This window comes from Topomyia yanbarensis, chromosome 1, assembly GCF_030247195.1.
Source record: "Topomyia yanbarensis strain Yona2022 chromosome 1, ASM3024719v1, whole genome shotgun sequence".
In the NCBI taxonomy this organism is placed as follows: domain Eukaryota; kingdom Metazoa; phylum Arthropoda; class Insecta; order Diptera; family Culicidae; genus Topomyia; species Topomyia yanbarensis.
Genome location: NC_080670.1, coordinates 14,137,584 through 14,148,148, shown reverse-complemented (window position 1 = coordinate 14,148,148; position 10,565 = coordinate 14,137,584). Strand labels below are relative to the sequence as shown.

The 10,565-nt window shown below is 39.3% G+C and overlaps 1 protein-coding gene across 1 annotated transcript; it reads right to left on the bottom strand.

The window, feature by feature from the left end:
* Positions 1-5,714: 5,714 nt before the first annotated feature.
* Positions 5,715-9,371, bottom strand: LOC131676934 (calreticulin). The gene is made up of 3 exons (XM_058956347.1): positions 9,112-9,371; positions 8,852-8,956; positions 5,715-7,244 (listed from the first exon to the last, which is right to left on the bottom strand). Exons 1-3 carry the CDS (start codon positions 9,197-9,199, stop codon positions 6,211-6,213), a joined length of 1,227 nt encoding a protein of 408 aa, XP_058812330.1. The 5' UTR covers positions 9,200-9,371; the 3' UTR covers positions 5,715-6,210.
* Between the last annotated feature and the right edge of the window lie 1,194 nt (positions 9,372-10,565).

Sequence of the window (10,565 nt, the reverse complement as noted above, 5' to 3'; positions counted from 1 at the left end):
TTCTGACGCATCCTCCACACCCACTCTACTAAACCCCCATTCCCTACACGTTCAAACGCATTCCACCAACCTTTGCAAATTATAATCACATGAAGATAACATTGAACTCATGCTTATTAAGCTAATTAAATATTATTCTTATATAGAAAGGTTATGCAATTGCTCCAAAAACCGACTTTCTAACCGAGGCCCGGAGGGCCGGGTCTCATATAACATTCGACTCAGTTCGCAGAGATCGCAAAATATCTGTGTGTATGTATGTGTGTATGTATGTATGTGTGTATGTGTATGTGTGTATGTATGTGTGTGTATGTGCGGATTTGTTAACAAAATGTCCACATCGGTTACTCGGAGATGGCTGAACCGATTTTTACAAACTAAGATTCAAATGAAAGGTATAATATTCCCATAGGTTGCTATTGAATTTCATTTTCAACCGACATCTTGTTCCGAATTACGAGTTGAAGATTATGGTTACAAAACAAAATTTGTTGATTTTTCCAAATCGGTTTCTCGGAATTTTCTGAACCGATTTTGACAAACTTAATTTTAAATGAAAGGTCCATCAGCTGCTGTTGAATTTTGTGTGGATCCGAGTTCTGGTTCCTGAATTACAGGGTGATACGTACGATCACGCAGCAAATCCCGATTCTAACGAATTCTGCGATGAATGTAAAAAGGTGATTTTTTTTCCAAAATGTAAACACAACTGTTGAAGTTGTAGATCTAGGTCCCCAACAGTCATTCAAAGTCTCTTTGGCCACACTGGCCACCATCGACGGATCCGGAAGCATCCAAAGTCAGAATAACGGTTATATTGGTTTCTCGAAAATGGCTAGATTTGCTCAACTTAGTCTCAAATGAAAGGTGTTGCGTCCCCAGAAACTGATATTAAATTCCATCTCCATCCGACTTCCAGCACCGGAGTTACGGGTTGTGGAGGTCGATCACATAGAAAACTCCGATTCAAACCGATACCGCGATGAATGCAAAAAGGTGCTCTTATATATACTTACCAAGTGTAATAAGAATGAAAGACATTTCCATAAAGTTATATTGTACGAACCAGCTATTAAATCATAGTTTGGAGAAATGAGAAAGGCACAATTGCACCTCTAGGTGGATTAAAACAGGTTTTTTCCCGCTGAAATTAGCTTTTTTTCGCTACCGATAAAACGAACACGATCGCGGATATGACGGACTTTTTCGATCGCTACGAAATTCGCTTAAAAAAGAACGGAATTTTTCCAAAAATCGCCTGCGCTATATTGAAATGATGTCGCGATCGAAATATTAATCGAATAACAGGAAAATTTAGAACGAAAACCACTTAACTTTTAAAGAAATACTCGATCGAGAAAAAACCACGCCGACGCGTCGCGCTACTCAACACTTGACAATAATATGGTACAGCTCAAGATGAAGAGTTTTCTCTTCATCTTGAGCTGGAAAGGTGGAACATTTGATACTTTTGAGTGTATTAGTTTTAAGCGGCCCTCGTTCTCGTTCACTCGTTCAATATTTTTCTCAATACTAAAGCGTATATTGACAAAAATATTGAACGTGTAATGCAAAAAATTGTATTGACGATGTGCATTGGATTGATGGATTGAAACAATATCGTCAATACTGTGTATTGACAAAAGTAAGGGCCGCTTTATACTTGTAAAATTAAACAGGATGTCCGAGCCACAGTGGAGGGGGGGGGGAGGTTGGACAAAGGTTTCAGCGTGAAAATAAAACACTTTTTTTGCGAATTTCTTTTAGAACTTTAAGTAAATTTATCAAAACTTTTGTACATTATTTGTATCATTTCAATAACATGTTGTAATTTTTCTATGCAAAAATATCAACAAACGACTCAGTGACGAAGCTTTTTGTACAACGTCTCCTCTGGAAAAGACATGATTTGCGGTGTTACCTGCCATTCAAAAACTACTTAACCGATTTCTTTCAAACTTGGCATACACATTCTATAGAATATATAAATATATAATATATAATACATATATGTTAAAAATAACTAACCCCTACGTTGAGTTTTTGAGATAATTTTTCATTTAAGGGTGTGTTTACTCCTAAAAAGGTGGAATTTTTCGTGGAAAATAGTAATTTTTATTTAAAATGAGTAGACACGTTCAAAATACTGTTTCATAGATTCAACTTAACGCAGGACTGGCTGAGCTTAGGTTGGGCATCGGCCACTTCAAGGGCCCCATTCCCACAGTCACGTCACCTAGTGACGAGAAGAAAATTTCCTTCTAGTCTCCAAGTGACGTGACTGTGCGAATAGGGCCCTAAATTTGAGAACAACACAATTTTTTTGTGAATAAATCTGGACTAATAGCGCCCTATCAAGGTCTTCTGAAGCCTTTCATGAAATCTCGGTTTTTCGTCGCTCTATTCGTCACATTAGCTTTCGTTTTCAACTCGACTTACGAAGAATAATTTAGTGTGTACCTGTACTGCCTATAACCGCATGTCAGTCCCATGTAGATAGGGAATTCCATAGAACATTGGACTGACTTGCGCTTATGGGCAGTGTAGGTGGCACAAAAATTTTCAATTATTTCTTTAATGACTTATTCCGATTATTTTATAAAGTAGGTTCAAGATTTCAGCGCCCTGCCTAGAGTTCGCTTTCTTTGAGAGAGTCAACCGCTCATTACGCCTGCTAATGACCACATCTTTAAGATTCTCTGACTTGTCTTACAATTTATCATATCTCCTATAGTTTCAGTCTCTTTGTTCCTATGCATACAGTTTTCACTTTACGCCGGCTCAAAGCTCGTGATAAATAAACTATACTCAAAAAATCAGGCGATGCTTAACCCTTACGTACACCACGAGTTTGATCGTAATTTTCGTAGGAGAAAATCCAAACAAAATAAATGTATAATATATCATTTTCTTCGTTTAAAATTACGAAAATGACTGTAAATGATAATTAAATTGACTTCGCGGTTTTCACTTTTTTCACAAACATTACTATAACTTTACGAGTTTTCAACCGATTTGAAAAAAATCAAATGATTCCAAAGGGTCTAGAAACAGTATCAAGAGAGTGAAAGTTGAAAAATCGGGGTTTGGAAAATACCACGAATAGGGCGGAAATTAAAAATTAAAAAAATATTACTGACCAGTAATACATTGCTAACATGCAACGCTACAGTTAAAGCAGTTACTGTGCCCAAATTATACTTGCAAGCCATTATTTTGAAAACTATAACAAATACAAAATAGAAAATAGAAATCTGCATAAATGACATTTTTGTCACCTCAAAATTAAATTAATAAATGATTAAAAACGATTACATAATACTAATTGTTACTGACGTTGTAAAACAACCAGAATTTAAACTGGTATTGTCACGAGTCACATTTCCACTGACAACACGAGACGCTAACGGCAACGGTACACTCGGGTACAAATGTACCCCACGCCAACTTTGATTCGTGCTTCCACGAAGGCCAAAAGCAAACTGGCTCTACCATCTTTTCCTACTCTTACTATGAATAAGAGTACTATTATCTAAATTGAATGATGGTTAGGACCCCAGGTCGATAAATGCCGAATTCACGTTTTCACACGGCTCCAAAGATGGCGTGAGGTACATTTATACCCCAGTCCAACATTCGAGGGTTAAATGGATGTCAAAAAAGATTCGTCCTTAAAGACTCGACTTCCCCGTTAAAGTCAAACACATTGAACTTGATCGGACCATATCCGATCTTCTTTCGGATCAAAGATAATCCTTTTAATATTCTGAAGATTTTGAAAGATTTGACGCAGATTTTCTCAGTCCTTACAGATATCTCGAAAATTTACCCAGATAATATCATGATTGTGATATTTTGTTTAAAACAAGTGAGTGACGTTTCTGGTGACAAGCCGTTGGCTGTTTCAAGGACCCCTGTTCCAGAGAGCGAAGATTTTAAATGGAAATCGCACTTCAAACTCGTATCGGGTGACCTATGGCGGTACAGCCTAGCGTTTAATTTCGTCTGCTTCCACAAGGATCGTCTGTCTGTTCGGCTTTTTGTACCGTGTGTCGTGCATTGCAGCATTGCACTAACTGCAAGCAAATGGACCTTTGAAGCAATAAGGCTCGGTATGACTATTGTGGGGAGAGTGTACATAATCTAGTACCATGGCCGCGTACAAACAGAGCCCGAAGAATACGAAATGTTTCCTTACACGACGCTCTAAGTACTCTTTTTCGGAAATACTAAAAAAGCTTCGTCGCTCACGTAAAATCAAGTAATTTCCCGTACTTCCAGGAACACTAAAACCCAGTGTTACATTTCAACCAGTGATCTTGCGGAACTCCTCCCGGCATTAAGGAAACTTCAATTCTCCCGGTACGGCATGAGGTTATCTCCTCGACGATAATTGATCTACGTTAGTCCACGATCTTTGCTACAGCATTAGGGAAGTGGCCTGCTTTACTACTCATGACCACATACCCCCACTGTTTTTATGAAACTGAGAAAACGAGCGAAAAAGATTTGCAATACTTTTCATTATTTTTTAATTTGAAGTCTGTTTTATTCGTTGCTCATTCATCAATCCACCATTTATTGTGAACAAATCTGAATGGGACTGCAGAACCGTAGCATCGTGTTCTGGCACCCATTTAGAGGCATTCTATCTAGTGAAGGACGAATAATTAACGAAATAGTGAAAAAGAGCATGAACTGACTGTGACTGAAGCTTTAGCGTCTGCTCTCATCTATTTTTTTTTTCCAAAAACTGAAGCTAGATTGTCTGTCTGTCCGTTTGATTTTATTGCATCAAATATTGTACGAATAAAGCCTTATTCTGCATTACGACGGATCGCTTTTTCGAACAAATATGGTTCGATCGAAGTAGGCTCCCGTTTGATTTTGCTGTCGTTATTGAGAATGCAAATCACATTCGTTCGAAAAAGCGATCCGTCGTTATGCAGAATAAGGCTGATTGAATACAATTATTTGTTACGAGCGTGTTACATACATTAAGGTTATTCATTAGACTGGTTCGATTTTTGACTTTTAGCTCCACCAGGTTCTACTGATTCCTTTTATGGCCCTTAGTAATTGTGCAAATTTTGGTACCGATCGGTTCTATCTACGGACCCTCCAAAAATTTCAAAGTTTATATGAAAATTAGTATGGAAAATCGGTTAAAATTGAAAATAAATTTTTAATTCATAAGAACACTATATATTTCTAAAGGTATTCTTCTACTGAACACATTCGTGGAACATTGTAAGTTTGTGAAAATTCGCTGAGAAAAGTTATTCTGGTTGCAGTTGAAAACTGGAAAATCCATCCAGCGACAATCGGTTTTTCTCCTGTTTAGTGCTAATCCATGATGTTGGAAGTAGTGCGCTGGATAGCGCATCACTGAACGAAAACAGCGCACTACTTCCGACGTGATTCCATTGTTTAGAACCAGAGAAAATACGATTGTCGCTGGTTGGATTTTCCAGTTTTTAACTGCAACCAGAATATTAACTAAAGAAGTAGCATGACCTCAAAACAAGTGGATTTTATTTTTCATCATAGCAACCCTGTTTGAATTTGCAAATCATCTTTGTTCGGAGCAGCGATCCGTCGTAATGCCGTATAATGCTGTGTACACCACTTTTGTATAAAGCGTTGTGGTTTTTTGGCTGAATTTCCCAATTATATCCCCAAAGTTAACATAAAATATAAATGAAACAAACAAATCAGTTTAAATATTCAGCCGGTTTTATTCAGTTTTTTCCTCCTATACTTCTAAAAGTAATTCAATTTGAATTAAACAGAGAAAACTTATATACACGCACATCATACACCTAAATCATGTTTTCATTCAGTCGCAGTCACAAAGGGTAATTTGTGTTACACGTTCTCCCAGCTACAAGTCGTGTTTTGAAGTTGCGACTACCTTTTCTCCATTAACACAACAACCCAGTTTAAAATGATTATTCAGACTTTTTCATTCAATTTAAGCATTAAACGTTGATTCGAAAAGACCTTTGCTTGTTTAGGTATTTTGCTCGCAAAAAACTCGCTGACTCGTCTCAGATAACTAACAGTGACTATTTGAACATAGTCTTCTTACTGTTGCACAACAAAAAAGATAGGAAACGAAATGGAAGGGAAATGAAACTTAAAAAGGTCATACTAGATAGTGACGTTAAATGCACATCCCCTGACAGAAGATCGTTTTCCTGCTGGAGCTTACAGCTCATCGTGTCCCTCTTCGTCCACTTCCGTCGCCTCGCCCGTTGTATTGTCATCGTCCTCTTCATCGTCCAAATCTTCGTCGTCCTTCTCGGCTTCAGCCGATTTAGCTTCTTCCTCGGCCTTCTTGCGTTCTTCAGCCTCCTGGGCTTCTTTGATCTTCTTTTCGCCCTCCTGGGTGTCTTTGAATATAGCTGCTGCCTTTTTGGCCTCTTCTATGTCGTTGGTGATCAGGAAGTTGTCGAAAATTGTGCCAGCCTTAACCTGCCACAGATCCAGACCAACGGCGCAAACCTCTTCCCGCAGGTACAGGTTTTTGTCTTCTGTGTACTCCGGATTGTCGATTTCTGGATGCACCCAGACGCCCTTGTAGTTCGGGTTGTCGATCTGTTTCGGTTTCCAATCACCCTTGTATTCTGGGTTATCAATCATCGGTGGTTCCCATTCGCCATCCATTTCGTCGTCCCAATCGTCCGGTTTGGTGGCATCAGGATCCGGAATGTGTTCGGGTTTGTCCCAATCTTCCGGCTTGGTGTCCTCCGGATCGGGAATGGTAGCGCGATCGTCCCAATCTTCCGGTTTCTTGGCTTCCGGATCCTTGATCTTCTTCGGCGCCAGGAAGTCCCAATCTTCCTCCAGCGATCCCGATTCAACCTTCTCATTGTCGATCAACACTTCGTAGGTGTTGTCCGGTTTCACCACCAGCGTGTAGAAGTGAGTGTAAACGTCGTCCTTGCAGCGAATGTCCTTGTTGATCAAATGGTTCTTGCCCTTGTAGCTGAAGATAACATGCACCTTCTTGGTTCCGGGACCACAAATGTCCGGACCGAACATAACCAGGTACGGCGAGTCACCGTGCAGATTTTTCTGCTCCACGGCACAATCGAACACCTTCAGGTAGCCACCACCGCAGTCAATGTTCTGCTCGTGTTTAACCGAGAACTGAATCACCAGGGTGTCATCCTTGTTCGAGAATGGTTCGAACTTACGCGAAAGCGCGTAGAAACGGGCGTCCTGCGAGGTTTGAAGGCCTGTTGAATGGAATAGAAAAAATAGAAAATATTCTTATTTCCGTTCGGGCATATTTAATATTAATATGTTTCAACGGACCGGTCTGAAATGTTCCGGTTACGGCAAATTTGTTAATTATTGAGTCAAAAGTAATTAGATAGTGAGATTGTTTCGTTACCATGAAGCGAATAAAGGCGCTTTAACCTAGACTTATTAGCCAGGGCAAGGAGTAAATACCTCTGTCCCATTCCAAAGGACCAAAGGAGTGACATTAACTTTCTTAACCAAGTCACTCCTAACGATTTATTATATCCTCTTCAAACTGAAACGGTCGGTAAGGTTGTCCTCGTTTCTTCCTCCTTTAAGATTCAAAACAAATTAACGAATATTAAATTATTCATTGAATGATTGATTGCCGTCTAATTTTGAAACATCTCCAAACCCAACTCTGCACAGTAGGCCTGGCCGCTTTAATATTTGCGACATATGAAAATATGCTTCAAGTATTGATATTGACAAGAAAAACAATACAGAATTACTGTAGTGTTTTCCAGGATGCTTTTCAATACTGGCTGTGTAAGCCAGTATTGAAAAGCAGAATAGAATAGAATGAGATTGTTTCATTACCATGAGAAGCTGGAAGTATTCCGATGCAAAAGATGCAAAATTGTTTCTATACGTTTCTGAGGGTAAGAAGCGCCACGCTTTGCTCGAAAACTCTAAGAGCAAAACCGAGTACTGCATTCCATGGAACAAACCAATTATAAAGAAAATCAAAGTGTAATTTGTAGTGCAGAATTTTTTAATTGATTCGCAACAGAAAAGCAATACAAGATTGTTCCATGCTGACTCATACCACATCATGCGTGACACCAACTAATGAGCCGGCTCAACTGATACCACATTATAATTACACTTTCAGGTTTTGTACACGTCAACTCTAAACACAGGTAGCGCTCGATGAGTATTGTGACATCGTTAAGCCTTGAACTATATTCCACACAATGCTTACACAAAATATCAATTAGCCACCGAAACTTCTGGAAACACACCCCACCGGCGATACCGACACCGCAATGTAGTACAGTGCAGACATCACAGCTTTTTACTTTATATCGGTATTAGTGTATGTGCACATTCATGGGTTGCTTTTCTTTGCTTGCCAGGTTGGCCATTTTTGCAGAAGAAGCAAACATGAAAGAATGTTTGATTGAAAATTCTATGCTGCTCATACGTGGCATAGTAGTCGCGAAGGTAGACGAGCGAATTGGTGTTATGATAATGGGAAATCACCCTCATTCAAGTAAGAGGTTTTTCTCACTACGTACGTCAACTTTAACTAACACTTGCGTCTTGTGCGCGTGATTCTTGGACCATGCTGCGTATCTATTACAATCATTGCAATATTATGTGGATTTCGTAAAAAGAAATTATTTCGAAGCCGGCATTATGCAACATTAGCCGCTATTTGTTTTCGCCACGTTGGCCAATGCCATAACAATCAACCCTACTTGACCGAGTAACGGTCCTTCCTGACGGATAGTTTAGATGACACGTAGGTGATAATTAAGTCGACCCGTTATTAGTTCGTACGTCTATCACGATCAAGAAAAAAAAGTTTATTCACCTTTATCGGTTTCCTCGTTGTTGAAGAACTTGCCGGCAGTCCTAACAAATTTTCCGTACTCCACTCCCTTGTGTTCGCTCTGAACCCAGTTTGTCTCCCATGAATCTGAAAACAGAAATAGATACAAGAGCCATTTTCAGATATGATGTAGCCACATACGCACGTTATAATAAACATTTTCAAAATCTTTCTCGACCACTAGCACCGGGAGGTGCTCTAAATGTTGAAAATAGCCATTAAAACCAAACCCGGACGCTTACCGTCTTTGAATCCTTCCTCGAAGTAGATCTCAGCCGCTATCAAACTAATCACTGATAGGGCCACTAGGATCTTGCCAAAAGCATGCATTTTGGATGCGACTTTACTACTGACTATGTTGTGCTAGTTCACTCCTCACCCTAGACCTAATAAGACCACTGAAACCCTTGGCACTGACCCGCACCCGAAATCAATCGGCGAACTTCTCTTCCTGAATGTACAACTACGAATGACGATCCACCCAACTGCAACCGATTATGTACACCGCCGCGGCTGGTACGACTGCGCCCAACGGCTTCGAAACTTCTTCGCGTTGCTGCTGCCTCTGGTGGCGTCGGATGGGAACAGTCGTTGCGTAGCAGAGAACCGACATTTATTTTGTATGTGTGTCTCGCTTACTCTAGGGCGGAAAAAGAAACCAAATGCTGCGGACGTAGCGCGGTTCGCTAAACTGGTAGGGTATAGCTGTCGGTAACTGGGATAGGTTCTATGGGTGACGAATGTGAAACATACGTGGTGTATGTTCCTACTGAATAATCACTAATTTGTCCAAGATATTTCGCTTTAATGACATTTTTAATTTTGATATTACACAACACCGTTGTGTAATCGGTGTTAACTTCATTAAACATTAGGTGCAACAATCCTCCTTTTTAATATTGCACCGGTGTAGAGCCGTGATAAAAAATCGTATGAATCGTTTTCAATTTTTTAAAATAGTCTTCTATTACAACAAAATTTCGACAACTATCGTAATGAAATAATTGATCAAAAGTATATCTTTAATGATTCTGTAAAATTCAAAACTACTTCATTAGCAGACTAAACATGCTTTTTTTATTCTTATCAAACCTTAATCAGAAAATGTACTTTAAATGATTTATTGTAACAAGTACAATTCTTTATGGCACCAATACGGTGTAAGTCGAGTCTCTGCAAACATGAATTATCCTTCGTATGTTATCGATATTTACCACTAGAATTCCTAAACTTCTTCGCGAAACTTGTCACTAGCTGACGCCTTTTACCCTATGCTTGTTTATGTCTCGACAGATGGATTGCTGCGATTGGTCCGCGTTTCTCCAATCAGCGACGCACACTTTTCAACCAGATTGTGTTTTTGTTCGATTCCGTGCCAACGTGCACAGCGCTTCCATCGTCTGAAGGGGAAAGCAAAATGTATATGCAATTTCATTCGAGCAGTTTCGAGAATGACAAAATGCAAGCTAGGGTGAATGGAACTATTTTCGTCATTCATGCATTTTTATATACGTGATGTTGATATGTTATCAATGAGATTTGATAAAAATTCGTTTAAGAATTCAGTATTTAAAATGTGTTATATTTCGCAGCCTTGAATCAATCAAATTGATATCAGCAGGTGTTTCAATTGGAATCTAAAGGTACTAGAAACTGCCTTCGATCGCATGTTGTTCGATTTGCAAGAACACGGGAC